Here is an 18898-nt window from a genome sequence, read left to right on the forward strand (position 1 = left end):
GAGAGAGAGAGAGAGAGAGAGAGAGAGAGAGAGAGAGATTAGTTTGTGTGTATGTGCTTATACTTGCTAAATGGTAAAACTTTTGTAAAGGAACAAAAGCATCATGTGCCTCCCCCACCCACAAGAAAAGGAAATTAATGTATTGAAAAGACATCAGCACTCTTAAATGTATTACAGCATTATACACAATAAAAAACTGTAGAATCAACCTTAATGTTCATCAATAAGTGAATGAGCAAAGCAAATATTATACAGATACACAAAGGAATACTATTCAGCCTCAAGGAAAAAGAACTCATCTCTTTGTATAATCTGAGTAAATGTAGAGAATATAGTGCTATGCAAAATAAGTCAGGCGCTCAAAGGTAAAAGCACATGATCTTAGTTTTATGTAGGATCTAAAACAGTGGATTTCATAGAACTAGAGAGTGGAGAAATGGTTTAGGAAGCAAGGAAGGATGCACAGTTTGAACACGGGTATAAAGATACAGTTAGATAGGAAAATGAATTGAGGTGTGCTATTTCATAGCAGGAGGACTATAGTTAACAAAAACGTTTTGTATATTTCAAAATAGCTATAAGAGAAGATCTGCATATTTCACACAGAGAAGGGACAAGTATCTGAGGTGTCAGGTATGCTAATTACTTTGTGTTGTTTTATGTGTAAATGTACTGAAACGCTGAATTGTACCACGTAGATTTATATGTGTCATGGTGCTAGTATTTTTAAGGGGGCAATGACAAGATCTTTTCTAACAGAGTTTCAAGGCTAGGAGACGAAGTCACCATGACCCTTGCACACAAATTCATTAGGGCTTCGAGGGGTGTGTGTGTGTGTGTGTGTGTGTGTGTGTGTGCGTGTGTGTGTGTTGCATTGAAAAGCAAGTACAGGAAGGCTGAGGGCATAGAAGTCAGGTTGAAATGAGGTAAACCAGATTCTGACAGAGGCAGCCTTAAGCCAAGATTATGTTTTATTATTCCATCTCTGTTCTGTGTTTCTCTGCTTGTGCTCACTTGTAAAGCAGCATATAATGTCTAAGGAAGGAGCAGAATCTAAGTTTGCTGACGCTGGCCATGCTCCAAGTGAGAAGCTCCCATATTGTGCATTTCTATAGAGCGCAGACTGTCTCTCATTTACAATGATTCCACTTCACAATTTTTGAATATACAATGGTGGGATAATAGACTACTATAGTTATTCTGCTTTCTACTTTCAGCATAATAGTCCAAAAATTACATGAGATATTCTATACTTCACTATAAGTTTTGTGCTAGAGGAGTTTGCCCAATGGTACATTGACAAAAGTATTCTGAGCACTTTTAAAATAGGGTGGGCTGGGGGCTGGGGAGATGGCTCAGTGGAATAAGTGCTTCCCTGGCAAGCGCAAGGGCCTGAGTTCAATCCCAGGTTCCACCAAAAAAAATAAAAAATAAAAATAAAATAGGGTGGGCTAAATTATAATGTTCACTGTACCGTGGTATTGAAAGCATTTTTGATTTAACGTTTTCAACCACTGATAGGTTTTAAAGAAAGTTATCCTGTCACAGTTGAGAAACAACTTACTTTGAGAGGAGCATATGCACATGGCTATTTTATTAATTAATTAATTAATTTATCTATGAATTTAGGATAGGGTGTATAGGGTGTACAGGGTCTCACTATGTAGATCGGACTTGTAGTGATCCTCCTGTTTTCAGCCTCAAGCGCTGGGACTACAGGCGCATGCCACCATGCCCGGTCTCCATTGCCGTCTCAGGGCATCCTGAGGGCAGGAGTGGTACAGCAGGCTCAGGGATCGAACCCCCAGCCCCTGTGTCTGCCTAAGCAGGCATTTTAAGGTTTTGTTTTTTTTTTTTTTTTTCTCTAAATGCCCTAAGGGGTGGTTTGGCTGGCTGGAGTGTTGTGGGGATTGAACTACAGCAACCTGAGGCTGACAGCTTTGTGGAAGCAGCCACTTAAACAACTGAGCTAAGGCCAGGCCCCCACTAAGCAGGCATTTTAATCCACTGAGCTATCTGGCTGGCCCTACACATGGCTGTTTTAAATACGTTTGAAATTTTCTTGATACTCTCCCTATTTAAAGTTGAAGTGGAGGGCCAGCCAAATAGCTAAGCGGATTAAAGTGCCTGCTTGGGCAGACGCAGGGGTTGGGGGTTAATTCCCAGGCCTGCCGTGCCAGCCTTGCCCCCTGAGTGCACTGAGATGGCAATTGAAACTGGGCATGGTGGTGCGTGCCTGTAATCCCAGCTCTTGGGAGGCTGTAAACAGGCAGATCACTATGAGTCCGATCTAGAAATGAGACCCTGAACTCCCTGTAGACCCTCCCCTAAAATACAAAATAATAATAATATGACCAGGTAAGATTCATCCCAGGGATGCAAGAATGGTTCAACATGTGCAAAGCTATAAATGTGATACACCATATTAAAAGATTCAAAACAAAAAAGCAAGTGATCATCTCAATTGATGCAGAAAAGAGTTTGACAAAGTCCAACACTCGTTCATGGTCAAAGCCATACAGAAAATTGGAACAGATGGCCTACACCATAATCTGGTTAGAATTGCTAATCTAAAAACCATCTATGACAGTCCAACAGCCAGCATACTTCTAAATGGAGGAAAATTGAAAGTTTTTACTCTCAAATTATGTACAAGATAAGGATGTCCTCTATCACCACTTCTATTCATTATAGTTCTTGAATCATTAACTAGAGCCATGAGAGAAGAGAGAAAAATTAAAGGAGTAAGAATAAGTAAACAAGAAGTTAATCTATCACTGTTTGATATGACATGATACTCTACTTAGAAGACCCACAAAACTCCACCAAGAAGCTCCTAGAATTAATAAATAAATTCAGTAGCATAGCAGGTTACAAAATCAATAACTAAAAATCAATAGCATTGCCCTACACAGATAATAATTTATCTAAGAAATTAGAACCACAGGGCCCTTCACAGTAGCATCCCAAAAAAGAAATACTTAGGAATTAACCTAACAAAGGAAATAAAAGATCTATAGAATGAAAATTACAATAATCTGAAAAAAGGAAATTCAAGAGAATTTCAGAAAACAAAGATATTCCTTGCTCCTGGACAGGAAGAACTAACATTGTGAAAATGACCATACTCCCAATTTTTTTATACAGATTTAATACAATCTCTATCAAAATGCCACCAACATACCTCACAGAGCTACAGAATTCATTCTTAAAACTTATTTGGACCTAGAAAAGTCCTAGAATATCAAAGGTAGTCTTGGCAGGAGGCATTACAATCCCTGACTTGAAAATATACTACAAAACTACTGTGATAAAATCAGCATGGCACTGGCAAAAAAAAAAAAAAAACAATAGACCTGAGGATCACTGGTGCTGATTAGAGAATGCAGACACAACTACAAACACACTCATCCATCTTATCTTTGACAAAGGCACCAAGTATGTTCACTGAAAGAAAGATAGCCTCTTTAGCAAGTGGTGCTGGAAAAGCTAGCACTCCACCCTTTTAGCTGAAAACTAAAACTAGACCTGGGTCTATTGCCATCCACTAAACTAAAGTCAAAATGGATTAAAGATCTAAACACTAAAACAGAAACACTAAATCTCCTGGAAGATAATGTAGGTGGAAATCTTGAAGTCATAAGGTAGGCAGATAGTTTATTTAAAAAAAAATTCCAAGCTGTATGGGAAATACTGCAAAGACTCAACAATTAGGATATCATCTTATTGAGAAGTTTCTGCATGTCAAAGAAAATCACCAACAGAGAGAAAAGACAACCTACAAATTGTAAAAAAATCTTAACCAACAATCACTCAAACAGTCCATATTCTGTCTAGAATATATAAAGAACAACAACAAAAAAAAAATTAGGTCCCTAAAATGTAAAGATCCAATTCAAAAATGGGATTTTGAAACAGTCTTGCTAATTCACTAAGGTCACGCTCCACCTTCTAATCTGCCTGCCTCAGTCTCCCAGACTTCTGGGGTTTTAGGCATGTGCCACCAACACCTGCATGCTGTCTTAATATATGCCTTAGTCCTTTTTTATTTTCTCCTATTATCATTCAGGGATGTGACTCTCTTTTCTAGTTTTCCGTAAGCTTCTCTCTCTGCAGCTCTGACTCTCTGTCCCTGTCAATGTGTCCATCTCTTCCCTTGTATCTCTTTACACAGACATGTGCAGACGTAGAGAGACACAGCATATAAACACATTGTTTCATATTTGCAAAATCATATTCTCTAAACTTGTAGTTATTCTGTATAATACTCCTTACTACAAAATTACTCAACACATTCTTATGAGGAACTTTTGGTCCACCTGTCTTAGAGGATAAACACTAGAACGTGCATTGGTGATGCCTGCCCTCCTCCGCATGTGTAGATAATGATTCTAGAGTCCCGCTGATGATACTATAGGTGGGATTAAATCTCATCTCAGATGCCAGATAGGATACCACAAAAGCACCTTCTCCACTCTCTAGTACAGCTTCTGACCGGCTTTACATAGACAAAGCCAGAACTCAGGGCAGTATTCTAGGTCTCCTGTCCCAGGGCTCCTACCCACTGTTTCTGAGAATCATTTGCTTAGAGCTCAAGGTTTGTTTCTGTCCCTGCCTGGAGGACTAACGAGTAAAGCTACAAACTTCCATTGGGAAGGAAAAAGGTAAAGGGGAAGAGATGATGCTGATGACCATGACGATGACGATCATGATGATGATGATGATGATGATGATGATGATGATGATGATGATGATGATGATGTGTGTGTGTGTGTGTGTGTGTGTGTGTGTGTGTGTGTGTGTTAAAAATTAAACAGAAAGCCTGGGCTCTCAGGTAAAGTATCTTCCACACTGATTTGTCCAGGAATGAGACAGCTGCCAAGGCAGAGAACATTTGGTGCTAAAACTGGGAAATTCTGGCAAACAAGGAAGAGTTGGTCATCTGGGAAATGATGCTGTGTTCGACTGGATGTTGGATGTTGAGAGAATTCTTGGTTAGATATGCATGTATACATGAACTTTGTCAACTGTTATGACTAAGATTTCAAGTGGAAATTGGAGTGTCTCATCTTAGAAAACCAGATAATGTTGGGGACTCACCTCCAAGAAGGGGTGCACATGCCATATCAGAGATCTCTCCTTTCTGGAACAATAGCACATCCTAATACAGAGAAAGTCTACCTGCATGGCACTTCCCAGACCAAAGTTCAAAGATCTGATGGAGCAAGGCATGCTGGTGCATGCTTGTAATCACAGCACAAAGCTGAGGTAGGAAGATCATTGTGAGATTGATGCCAGCCTGGTCTACCAAGTCTGCTCAAAGCAGCCTGAACAACTTAGGGAGACCCTATCTCAAAAAAAAAAAAAATCTGATGGGAGGGACAATTCTGACAAAGTACAGAGTCTCAGCTCAAGTTCTCCTCAGCTCAGTTTCCTTGGAGATATAGATAAAAACTGGGATTCTGTAAGAAATAGAGTATTCTCTCCTTTGTGCTCCTCCCCTCAGCAATGCTCAGTGAATTTCTCTGTTGTGTTATTTCACCAGCAGTCATGCTCACGAACAACCCAGTAAAGATGGTGACTTAGCTATGGAGGATACAGAATCCAGTAGAAACACATAATATCTACAGAATTAAACACAGGAAGTCTGAAGTGTGGGTGATGGAGGCAGCGAGAGGTGAGGATTTTCCTGAGAGCTACTCCATTTTCTATAAACCTGCTGTTGAAGAGTTGATGATAATATAGCACATGAAATCAAACAAACAGTGAGAGAGCCACATTCTGAAGAGCCAATAAAGGGGAAGTAGTACTTCCTTTAGAAATCATTCTAAGACACAGCAGGCCTAAGAGAGAAGTGAGTTTCAAGTTTATGTGGCGTGCACCCTCTCAGCACCAGGCTGAGCACACATCTTTACAATAAGAAGGGACCAGTAAGCTCAGTGCAGGTTTTGGTCTCACTTCCCCATGAACTTGGACCACTGTGAAGTGTTGCTGCCTGCATAGGAGCAACAGTAATAGTCAGCCTCATCCTCAGGCCGAAGTCCAGAGATGCTCAGGGAGGCTGTGTTGCCAGACTTGGAGCCCGAAAAGCGATCAGGGACCCCTGAAGGCCGACTACTGGTGTCATAAATCAGGAGTTTGTGGAGCGCTCCTGGATGCTTTTGGTACCAGGAGATACCACTATAACTCCCAATGTTACTGCTGGTTCCATCACAGGAGATGGTGACCCTCTCTCCAGGAGACCCAGAGACTGAGGGACGCTGAGTCAGAGAAGACTGGGCCCAGGACTCTGAAACAAGAAGGAACACATCTAGTGAGTCAGTGCTGGGCTCGGTGACCCTGAGGAGGAAGAAGAGACAAAGCATCAACTCAGTGGTCCCTGTGGTCCCTTTTCGGGGGCCTCACCTTTGACTTGAGTGAGGAGGGTGAAGAGAAGCAGAGTGTAGGCCATCATGGAGACACTCCTGAAGCCCAGCCTCCTGACACCTCAGCAGTTGGCCTGGATCCTCCAGGACTCTCTTATCTCCCTCCCCTGCCTTAGAGGAGGGAGGGACTTCCATGCAAATCTGTTTCCTGCACCTGCCCCTCTTCATCCTACTGAGACTTGCTCTGTTCTCTAGATCTTTCCACCTCTCTGGGCAGCAGTGGTTGACTGAATTAGTAAAACTTCTTTGAACTTTCTGAGTAAAGGCACAATGAATCCATGATAGTGGATTCAAAAGGAGCCAGACCAGAGATGTCTTTATCCTTCCATCTGTGGCATTCATAATGGTTCTAGTACATGATATCCAAAGGCTTCCCTTTCCCTAGCTGTGGGGAAGCCATAAAGGAATGTCATGAAGCATACTCCTTTCCCAGGAAGAGCTAGAGACTTCTCTTCAGATGCCTCAGGCCCTCAGCATGGGTTTTGTTTCACTTTTATCATCAGGTTTCTACAGCAACTTCAGTCAGGCGACAACTGAGCACTGTGCCCATTTATTGGCATTAAATTTTTTTTTCAATGCCACATATTTGAAACACAAAGGATGTGTGTCCTCCTCATGAGGGAATCCAGAGCATAAAATTCTGGAGCATTCTACAGAGTAAGCAAACCACAGCAGACACCCTCCCAAAATCAAGCCATCACTGACCCATGGTGGCATCACATGGAAGACCCCAAACATCAGGGAAGGAAGTGAATGGGAGCTGGCCATCCCTGCTATGCTCCTCACCCCTTCTTCCTTCTTTCCCTTCAACTCAGGACAGGCTAACTGGTTCCTTCTAATCCTCTCTAGTACCCTACTCCTTTGTCCTCTGGCTGCCTCTAGATAAAATACAGTAAGCCCACACTGTCTCCTATCTCACCCAATGAAGATAAAAAAGAAATGTCAGACCAGAATGCATGGAGCAGCTGTTCATAAGCCTTAAAATGTAAGTCATATGAAGAAAGAGTAGAGAGAGGCACACTAAAGGATCACTGATCCAGTGATTAGTTTCTCTTTGTTCTCTGTTCTCTTCTGGCCTGGACTTCAGGTGGTCCTGGAAGTGAACTGGGCCACATATGAGGCAAGACAACCCTGGTTCAGGGTTGCATCACAGAAAAGTGACTCCTCCAACTCCTCAGAGTAGGTTGGTGTAGACATATTTTCTTTTCCCTTTGTTTCTTTCTGCTGTCCATTTTAAAATATCCCAGCCTCCAGGACATTCTCTCAAATTGACAGCAGCCACAGTGGAGACTGGAAGGAACTAATGTTTTTATTATAGATCTATCTCTCCAAGAGGAGAGCACGAACTGCTTGGCTTTGCTCCTCTGTCTTCCTGTACTTATCCTGAACACATGTATTAAGAAAAAAATGTGCACAGTTATAAATGGCTCAGTTCTCTTTACCAGAGGAAACAAAAAGAATAGCAGATACCAGGAAGAACTAGAGAAATTGTGGAGAGGGATGAGGCTGGAAATGCAAAATCCTTCCTTGATTTTCTTATGTATTTATGAATTCACCTCTAAACTTTACACACATAGTTCTGATACTAAAGAAGACAAGAAAACTGAAAATATAGTTAAGGAACAAACAAAAAAAACAGTTTCTAGGTGATACCAATAAAAGATAAATGCAAATAGTATTTTAAAGATTTTGTAGATTGAACTGAAAGAAAAGTTATTATTTACTCATGGAAGGTTAGAACCTGTGCTCTAAACTCAAGTGGACAGATTATTAAAATAAAAACATCCAGATAGAATGTAAGCAGGTGTGGGGCTGCATAAAATAATACTTTGTACATCCAGGGTAAAATCCAAATATTTTGGCATATAAAAATTGAGAAAATCTTTACTACCCTAATAAAGATGAATGATTTGTCATGACAGATGTATTGGATTTCTCTGACAAAGGCTTCAGGACAGCTACTATAAAAATCATTCCCAAAGTAAGGGCAATTATATTGTAGTGAATGTAAACCTAGAAAAGTACAGGAAGGAAAGTCAGGGGTACAAGAGGATTGACCAGGAATAGTTGAACTTGCCTATAATTCCAGCACTCAGGAGGCTGACGCAGGAGGATTGCCAGAAGTTGAAGCATACCTTGGGCTATACAGTGAGTTCAAGTCCAGAAGTACACAGTGAGGCCCTATCAAAAAGCCAAAAAGGAAAGAAAGAGAGAGAGAGAGAGAGAGAGAGAGAGACAGAGACAGAGACAGAGACACAGAGAGACAAAGACACAGAGAGAGACAGACACAGAGAGAGACAAAGACACAGAGAGAGAGACAGAGACAGAGACAGAAACAGAGAGACAGAGAGAGAGAGAGAGCTGAGTGGAATGATTGTAGATGGAAACTATTCAACTATCCTAGGAGATATGAATTGAAGATCAGACACTGTAAATAAGTGAGTGATCCTGAAGGTCTATGAATAAAAGAAACTAATCAAGGTAAAACACAGAGGGGAAAATACAAACAAGAAAAACAGAATCTCCCCAAGAGAGGAAAAAACAGCAGTAACCTATGGGATAGTCACATGACCTATGAAACAGGTGATGCGTTTCCTTGAGAGAGAAGAAATACAGACAAAAGTAACAGCTAAACTTATGGTTGCTCAAATCTACAGATCCAAGGAGCTCCAAAGTCAGTATGAGAACAGGGAGAAAACTACACACTGTCTCATTAAATTCCTTATTTTGATGAAAACATTGTAGAATCCTCTTGATATAGGGATGATATAAGGACCTCCAAATGATGTAAGGAAAATATATAACTAATCTGAAAGATGTCCAGTGTGCCAGGTTCATGTTCCCCAAAACTGAAGAATGAATTCTAAGGAACTATTGCAGACAGCTAAGTTAGGTAGTACGATTACAGGCAGTCAGACAAGGATAGGACTTCGAGTCAGAGCAGAGAACAAGAACACATTGCAACCACGGGGGAGGCACATCAGTTAAAGGCCAGACCTCAGGCCAAAAGACAGAAGGATAACACCCACACACGTCAATATTACCTAAGCGATCATACTTATAATCTTGTTGGTCAACCATAGTGTAAGTCTCCAACCCAGCCTGACTCTCCTATCCCCCAGCCTGCTTGCCAGCACAAGTACTACCCCTGCAGGGAACTCAGCTCAACATTGAGGCTGTCACTGGAAAACACAGGGAAGGGCATAAGACAGTACAAGGAAGGATGCAGTCCTGGAGACATCTGGGAACAACCCAAAATTTACAAGAATTCAGCCCATTGAGATGCAAGATTGCCCAAAATCTTTGACCACAGATGTCCCTTGGGATTTTCCCATCTAAAGTTCCCTGCCTTCTTTCCATCCATATAAAAGGGACACAGGTCTCTTTGCTCAGGGCAGACAGTTTTGTCATTCTCTTCCTGAACCAAGGCACAATAAATTTCATGCCATATGGTCTTTACACAAACCTGGTGGTTTCTGCTGGTTATTAATCTTTTATTTATTTATTTGGAACATGGTCTTGCCATGCAGCTTGGACTCATAGTGATCCTCCTGTCTCCCAGTGTCCCCAGCACTGGGATTGCAGGTCGCACCACCATCCCCAGTTTCAGTGGCTGGCGTGGGTTCCGGGGCCGGCATGGCCTGTGGTACTGGGGATTGTACCTGGGTCCTTGCACTTGCCAGGCAGGTGCTTAGACAGCTGAGCTATCTGCCCAGCCCTCAGCTGGTTATTTGTGTTACACATAGTTCTGTCCCACCTTGTGATTTCCCATTGGATCAATGTTACTTGAGTGACTATACTTGTAATCTTATTAGTTGGTTACAGTTTTTTCCCACCTTAGATCTCCTCATCTTGTGGCTTTGCTCTAGAAAATTCCCTTGAAAAGCAGTGTCTTTGGCCATCCACTGGGGACTCTTTCTGTCTCTTTAACAGAAGCTTTCTTTCCCCAATAAATAGATTCTGCTTGTAACTTCTGTTGTTCCTAGAATTTGTTCTTCCATTTTAGAGAACATGAATTACTTGACATCTAGCAGATTGAGAGTTATATTCCCCCTCTATCAAAACAGGGAGGTTAAGAATATGAAATATTTATTGAGGAAAAAATAGATTCTATCTAAGAGAGACAAAGGGACTAGGAAAGTGGATTGTCCACAAGCCCACTTCTCAAAGGAAGTTTTAAAGAGGAAAACCAAGAGATGAATATGAAACCATGAGGTGGGAATAAGGTGGGACAAAATTATGATCATCCAGTAAGATTACAAGCATAGCTGGTTAGGTAATATTGGTCTAATGGGGAAGGAATCACATCACAGAGTTTCTATAAGGTGGGACAAGGCCAGTAAGATCATAAGTATAGGCCGGGGAGATGGCCCAGTAGAATAAGTGCTTCCCTGGCAGGCGCAAGGGCCTGAGTTCAATCCCCAGTTCTGCCAAAAAAAAAAAAAAAAAAAGATTGCAAGTATAGCTGCTTAGGCAAATATTGATCCAATGGGAAAGCAAGCCACTTAACTAGTGCACATGGGAAGTACAAGTGTTGTGGAACCTGGGATCAGACCAGAGAGATGTCATAGTACTGAAGGAACTTGGAAGGCATGCAGCTTTATTACACTAGCAAGCTACAGGACACTGAGGTCCAAGTCACCAGCCCCATCTTGGAGTAAAACAGTTACCTATACAGGTTTTCAAGGGGAAGTACAAGAAGCAAATAACAGGATATTTTACAGTTACTTACACATCTTGTCCTACATTATTAGGCAGAATTTATCCTATGCAAGCTAATTGGGGCTACTATCACACAACAAGGAGGCCCAGGTTATAGGGAGCAGGAAGAATACATCATTGTCCCAGACTAAGTCCAGCTGTTCTTGAGATGATAAGTCTTTGAAAAACTTGAAAGCAAGCAGAACCTAACAGGATGTGCCCCCGCCCACCTTGAGCCACACTTACCCTGCAGCTGGCATTGGGAATGTTTTGCTCCTTCACTTTTGCCATTCTCTAACTGGAAATGGGCTGCGCTTCCTAGTTCCATTCTTGTATAGTGTTATAAATACAGGTTTTAAGATTTCCTTTACATTTAAAATTGCCTGTAGACAAGGCCCGTCCCTGGAAGGGGTGGGTCATGTCCCCCACCCAGATGACTGACGTCTATTTAGAGTATCAATCCTTAGTGTTTATCCCTCTGGGAAGTGTGTAGATGTAGAAGTCATGTATCTTTGTCTTTGTCTGGAGGTCTTGCCTTCAACCAGTGTGCCTCCTCTACAGTTGTAGTGAGTTCTCATCTTCTGCACCCTCTCCTTTGAGGTCCTAGCTCTTTCTGACTGCCTATAATATTTCTGCCCAACTTAGCTGTCTATGATAGTACCACTGTTCAGTGACTATTTGACAGTAACTGCCAATTGTAGAAATTTGTTCCCTGGAGATTCTATCACAAAGTTTTCTTTCTCACATTGCCCACTGTTCACCATACAACCTCTAGACTCAAGATACCTTCCTGTAACTGACAGGATAAAACAGATCTTTAAAACTTCCTTGGGCTGACACCCTAAACTGCCACCTGCTCCTCTTCTCCCTTCCGATGAATGGACAGAAAAAAGACTGAAAACCATCAACAATCAAGTATGTTAGGAACAGAAACCTGGAAAGCTATACAGGTTTGGAGCCTAAAATCAGATTGGTGTCAGTGGAGCTGAGGTAGTCAAACCTAGTATGCAGTGAGAACCATCCTGAGACACCTGTACAATTTCTCAGCGGCTATGTGTAGGGAACAAGGGGCATGGGACCATAGGAATTAGAAAAGTGAGTGAACTGGCAGAGAAGCAGGTCTCCAACCTCTCACTATCCATGGCACTGCCCACCAACCCCTCTTTGCCCTTCTTTAGTCTCTGATAAAGGTAAAACACATATTTCTGGAAAAGAAGTCCAGGCAGAACTGGAAGAATTCTGTGTGCCTCAACACTGCCAAGCACTGACAACCTTCCTACAATGACTGTCCTCACTGGGACTGTTCCATCCAAAGAAGCTGATTTGCCAAAGTGCTGGCACTGTGACACCTTGGGATGCTGAGTAAGAAATGCCTGGATGAGGCCCAGATTCTTGTCTATATTTTCCTGTTTGTGGAAACTATATCCATCATGAGCAGATCTTCCTGCTTTTGTTTTAGGCCCAAGGTCCCACAATCCAAACTAATCACCTATCTTCTTGCCCTCAAGGGAATTATTCTCAGATTTACTGTTGGAGATTTTGCTAAACTATAGAACAAATGACATGAGAAACCTGGTTTCTTGGCAAAATTTCGTCTGGATGTGAATTCCCTGGCACACAACTCAGCAGTGACAAATGACTAAGAAGTGTTTTTGCCTTTTCCCAAGTGCACATTCTTTGAAATCAAAGAGTGAATCCAAGGAACAATGGAGGTTAAGAGTGGGAAGAATTTATTGAGAGAAAGAAAGCATCTATCTGAGAGGGGAACAAGAGGGCCCAGAAAGTGGGTGGTCTACCAACCCTGCTTCTCAAGGGTGTTTTTTGTTTTGTTTTGTTTTGTTTTTTGCTGGCTCAGAATGCCTTAAGGGCATGTTTGGCTGTCTGGAGTTGTGGGGATCGAACCAGGGCAACCTGAGGCTGACTGCTTTTTTGAAGCAGCCACTTAAACATCTGAGCTAAGGGGCAGGGCCCAAGGGTGTTTTATTGAGCAAAGCTGTGGGAAGAGGTGGGCTTAAGGTGGGACAGAACTACAATTAATCAATAAGATTACAAGTCTAGTCACTTAAGCAATATTGATCCAACAGACAATCATAGGATGAGAGTGAGATGGCACAAAACTATGGTCAACTAGTAGGTATCCAAGAACAGTCGCTAGGGCAATATTGCTAAATGAACTCAAATGGGGAAACAAACTGCATAGCAAGTATACCTGCGCAGATGAGCACTTTCCTGGAAGGGGTGGGTTAAGGAGGTTTGGTCCTCCACTGCTAGCTGATTCATGCCTACGTAGAATATCGGTCACTGCTATTCATCCCTAGGGGAAGTATATGGGTGTTACGGTTTGTGTCTAGCTATCCCCGCAAAGCCTCATGCAGTCATGGGGTGGGGACTTCTAGAGTTTGAGATTAACTCATGATCCATTGGGATTATACATCTTAGTACTGCTGGGATTATGGGTGTGAGTACTTCCCCCACCCTCAGGTGGAAAGCCTGAATGCAACTCAAGAAAGACAGACTTGCTCTCTGTCGCCATTGTTGCTGCTGCTCCTCCCTTAGCTCCTCTTGCTCTTTGCTGCCACCACCATGAACTGGTGCTCTCTGCCCCGTGCCACTTTGCCTTGGATCCAGCTGAATATGGACTGAAACCTCCAGTAACTGTGAGCTGAACAAACCTTTCCTCCCCTCATTTTGTGTGTTGGGTATTTATCCCAACAATGAGGGAAGAGTAACAGACACCAGTGCTACCCAGGGGTACCCAGAGCTGGGGTAGACATAAAGAGAGTAAGATGTCATTGACAGAAAACTGAACCAAGGCTGGACAGCACCATCATGGGAGATAGAATATTTGCTCTGAGGATTTTTCTGTAACTGAAGAAACTGTACCTGCAGGCGTGGACTTGAGCCTCTGCTCCTGCCTATGAAGACTAGAGAGAGTCACACCACCTGAGCCCACAGAATTCAGACCAGAGGGTGCATTCATGCCTCAAAGACATAAGCCAGAGAGTGGATTTCCACTATTATTTCACTGAGGCAGATGAGCCGTGCTCAGAGGAAACTGAAGTTCTGGTCTACATGGTACGAGCACCCTCCATACACGGCTAAGGAAACATCTTCAGTGAGTTCAGCCCAGGTTTGGGTCTCACTTCCCCATGAACTTGAACCACTGTGAAGTGTTACTGCCAGCATATGAGCAACAGTAATAGTCAGCCTCATCCTCAGCCTGGAGTCCAGAGATGCTCAGGGAGGCTGTGTTGCCAGACTTGGAGCCAGAGAAGCGATCGGGGACCCCTGAAGGCCGACTACTGACATCATAAATCAGGAGTTTAGGGGATGTTCCTGGTAGCTGTTGGTACCAGGAGACATAATTATACTTCCCGATGTCATTGCTGGTTCCAGTACAGGTGATGGTGGCCTTCTGTCCAAGAGTCCCAGAGACTGAAGGAGACTGAGTCAGAGCTGATTGGGCCCAGGACCCTAAAGTGAGGGAAAAATACTCTTAGGAGTCAGAGCTGAGTCCAGGTGAGACCAAGGAGAAGGAATGATCTCAGACCACTCTCCCCGGTGGCTCCTTCCCTAAAAGCCTCACCTGTGCCCTGAGTGAGGATCGTGAGCAGCAGAGCCCAGGACATGGTGGAGCTGCCTGGAGAGTGCTATCAGCTGACACCTCAACACTGGGCCTGGCTCCCCCAGACCTCTCTTATCTCCTCTTCTGCCTGGAGGAGGGAGGAGCTTCCATGCAAATCTGCTTTCTGCCTGGGATTCCAGTCTGACCTGCCTTAGACTAGACTGACTCTGTGACCCTGGACAGCAAGACTGAGCTTTTCTTTCTTTCCCTTTTTGTCTTTTTTTTTTTTAATGTATTTAATACAGAGTCTACAGGGCGTCACTACATAGATCAAACTCATAGTGATCCTGCTGTCTTAGTTGCTATTTTAGTGCTCCCCGGAGGCAGGGCTGGCACAGCAGGCGGGACATCGGACCCTGGTCCCTGAGTCTGCCTAAGCAGGCACTCTAATCTGCTGAGCTATCTGTCCATCTTAGAGCCCACTTTTGTGTCTCTACCTTTCCTATTATGGGATTTGGTTATTCCTAGCCAAGGAATCTGAGGACTTCCTTCGCCCGCAGGTGTGTGGTGTGGTTAAGGACAGTCTGTGAGTGGCTGAGGTACCCAGCCACGCTTCCCCAGAGACCAAAGGCAGAGAAGGGGTTCTCATCCCTCCTCAGCCTTTTCTGTTTCCCCTCCGAATGGATCCTCATTTAGCATTCTCACCTCTACCTCTGCATTCCTCGGACTCTGGGCTTGACTGGGGAGCCCAGGGCTCACCGATTTGTCCTTCCGTACACATACTAATGGGCACAAGAAATTTGGATCGTACACTGTATTCGTTCCCCTTTATAGGAGCCCAAGAGAAAACAGCTCTTGACACTAGGACAGCGTGAACAGCAGGGTCCTTCCCCAATCAGGCCTTTGCTGCCCCCTCGTGGCCTTTCCGGGAGCATCCCAAGGCACCGCAAAGGCAGCTGAGTGGGAGCTGGACACGGCCGCTTTGCGTCCCTCCTCTCTTTTTAATCCTGGGCTCGGGATAGACTCTCCGAGTCCTTCTAGTCTAACGTCCACTTTCACACCTATCTTGAGGCGCTCCAGTCTTCACCTTGGATTTTTTTCCCCCCCACCGGAGGACCTTGCACTTGCCAGGCAGATGCTTCCGCCACTGAGCTAACACCCCGTCCCATCCCTCATTTCACCTTGGATTTAAATCTGCTGGCGTCCAGTTGATTCTTTAGCCTCCTGATGGGCCCTCGGGGCTCTTCAGATGGATGCCCGTGGGTCACTACAGTGAGCTCCAGGCCTTTGCCCAGAGCCTTTTGATTTCCAGTGCGCAAAATTCCTGTCTTGCAGTTTTCCACCCCTGACTGTAGGTGGCTGTGGCAGACCATTCTTGTAAATTTGTATTTATTTGTACGTCTTCCATTAAATGTTTCTCTAGTAAGCACTTATAAGACACCATGTAAGGGTTGATATATATTATGATAGCTGTTAAAGGAGAAAATTGGATCAACAAAAGCTATCCGGAGAATTTTGTCCATGTAACTGTGACTGAATTTTAGCACTCATCTCCAAAGTGCTGAGTGACTTTGTCAGTCAGGGATTTGGTCAAAATAATTTTTATATCATTTTGTTTTTATTAGTCCATTTGCTCTTGTTGAGGTTTAGATGAAACTCGAATCTTAGAGAATTTGGTGGGATAAGGTCGAGAACTTGTAAGTCTTAAGTCATGGTAGTTGTGTATTTTATTTTACATGGGCTTTGACATGTCAGGTCTCCTAATTTTCATAATCTTGTCTAGTCCTATTCTACAGGTAATTGATGCAAGACAGGGCACACGCCCGATGCCACACAACCAAAAGAAGAGCAGAAATAACAACTCAGATCTTCATGACAAAATATTGTGTTCTAAACAAGAGAAATCATATTTTATGTGTCCCCTAAAGTTCTTACTTCATTTCCTTGAGATTTTTTGAGGAAGATTGTTGAGAACTTCTGTGGAAGGACTTTTGGAAGTTTTTCACAAGGATAGACATGGATGAGTAATTTATGAAATGAGTTTATCAGAAATAACAACTTTTTTCCTCCAGAACATAAAAAATGCCAACAGCAGCCAGGTCAACATTTTAAAAAACAAAATTTATTTTGTTTATTGGGTGCAGGGTCTCACTATGCAGCTCAGACTTTTAGTGATCCTCCTGTCTCAGTCTCCCCAGCACTAAGATCACAGGCATGCACCACTGGGCTGGCACAGTATGTGGTACCAGGGATCAAACTCAAGTCCTTGCACTTGCTAGGCAGGTGCTTAGACCGCTGAGCTATCTCCCCAGCTCAGGCCAACTTTTGAACCTGCAAGAGGTAGAAGAAGAAAATGAAAATGTGATTTGAACCAACTCTCCAAGCACTATTCAAGCAGGAGCCTTCTCTCTCACACAAAGTTAAACTACAGACATGTTAGTCAGGATGCCCCTGGAGAGGTTGTAACTGTGACTTTAGGAGAGGATTGGAAGACACAGAGAAAGCTGCTGCAAGAGAAAAAGGTAGGGACTGCTCACCCCGAGAAGACACAACCTCCTGTGCAGTGTCATGAAGCCTCAGTGAGACAGATCCCTGCTGCCAGCTGGGATGCAGATGATTCTTGAAAAGATGAGGAAGATGAAGATTTTTGAAGAGGAAAGTTGATGAAGATGGTATTACAGCTCTTCTCTGAAGAACTGGAATTTTTTTTTTTTTTTGAAGTGCTGAAGAGTAGGCTAAGAAGGAACAAGAACAGAAAGCTGGCCCACCCAAGCAAGCCTCAGGCCCACGTCGCAGGGAACAGAGGGTGGGATGAGGGTGTTGCCTTCATGATCAGTGCAAAAGGTGCAGATGACCGGAAGAGAAGCAAAAGATTCACAAATGACACACAGTGTTCGGAATTTCGCAAAAAGTTCAGGAACAAATATATTAAGTAATATGGTTTTATGTGCTTAAGTTCTGTAAAACTTTTTTTTTTTTTAATAGCAAGAAGTGTTACAGAATATTTGCAACATCTACCCCTGAAATAATCCTATAGACACAAAAAAGGGCATTGCCCTATTTTCACTGAACGGTAAAGGCTGGCCAAAATTTTGACAATGGGGACTCAAAATCATTTCATACAATCCCCTACCAGAAATGATCACCCTGGCTCTTCCTTTCCAACTTGGGCTGGGCAGAATGGCTCCTGCAAAGAAGGGTGGCAAGAAGAAGGGATGTTTGGCCATCAACAAAGTGGTGATCCGAGAATACACATTCAATATTCACAAGTGCATCCATAGAGTGGGCTTCAAGAAGCAGACCCTGGAGCACTTAAGGGGATCCAGAAGTTTGCCATGAGGAAGATGGAGACTCCAGAAGTGTGCAGTGACACCAGGCTCAACAAAACCGTCTGGGCCAAGGACTAAGGAATGTTCTATTTCCTGGACAAAATGAAGATTCACCAAACAAGCTGTATACCTTGGTAACTTACATCCCTGTTACCATGTTCAAAAATCTCCAGACAGTGAATGTGGATGAGAACTAACTTTGAAATAAAGTTCCAGAACTGGAAAAAAAAAAGTGATCATCTTGTCATATTTTTAAATTTACACAAACAATTTGTATTATTATTTGAGCATATCTACACAGACATTTCTATAGCTTGGGTGTCCATGTGAACAAGAGTCAATGAATTACAGTAGCTCAGAATATCACCCTAGAGAGAAACAAAAACCTGGCTCACTGAAAATACCAATACAATTATTAACTTTTAGTCAGACTGACAAAATACATAAATTACAACATGAGGAATGAAAAGGGGTGTATAACACCACAAACAGTACAGACTAAAGCAGTAAATATATTTCACTTACTTGTCTTTCTTTCAATGAAGGTTTTTAGACTTTCTCTCAACACAACTCTAGTTGAATACAAACTTTTCCAAAGTGGTCAGCCATGCTCCTGACCAAGTCAGTCTTCCAGGAGTCCTTGGCAACTTTTCCTTTCCCTCATGCCAGTCTGTCAGCTCCAATTTCCCAGCCCCCTCTCCCCATTTACTTGACAACAGCTTCCCTACATTGCTCAGGTGAGAGCTATGGTACCAGAGTGTTGGGTCTTTACATTTTCCTTTCATAAATGTGATTTGCCATGAGCTTTTCCAAAGTTTGTATTTCCAGTTTTGCTTTTCCAAACTGAATATCTTGCTGTTTCGGTCTCCTAAAAATTG

At 42.9% G+C, this 18898-nt stretch overlaps 1 protein-coding gene across 2 annotated transcripts in view; it reads right to left on the reverse strand.

Moving 5' to 3' along the window:
- LOC101585743 (immunoglobulin lambda-1 light chain) overlaps positions 1-18898 on the reverse strand; it is a 734743-nt gene that overhangs the window by 542979 nt on the left and 172866 nt on the right. Inside the window, exons 1-2 of one of the 2 annotated variants that reach the window (XM_023720909.1) lie at positions 6406-6517; positions 5986-6289 (exon numbers count right to left, since the gene is read on the reverse strand). The exons of the other annotated variant lie outside the window; for it this stretch is intronic. Of the exons in view, the coding sequence (XP_023576677.1) occupies positions 5986-6289; positions 6406-6454 (353 nt within the window). The 5' untranslated portion in view covers positions 6455-6517. Of the gene's footprint in view, positions 1-5985; positions 6290-6405; positions 6518-18898 lie in introns of those variants that run through there. 2 annotated transcript variants of the gene reach the window in all.

The sequence above is a fragment of the Octodon degus genome, unplaced genomic scaffold (genome assembly GCF_000260255.1).
Source record: "Octodon degus isolate 3935 unplaced genomic scaffold, OctDeg1.0 scaffold00079, whole genome shotgun sequence".
Classification (NCBI taxonomy): domain Eukaryota; kingdom Metazoa; phylum Chordata; class Mammalia; order Rodentia; family Octodontidae; genus Octodon; species Octodon degus.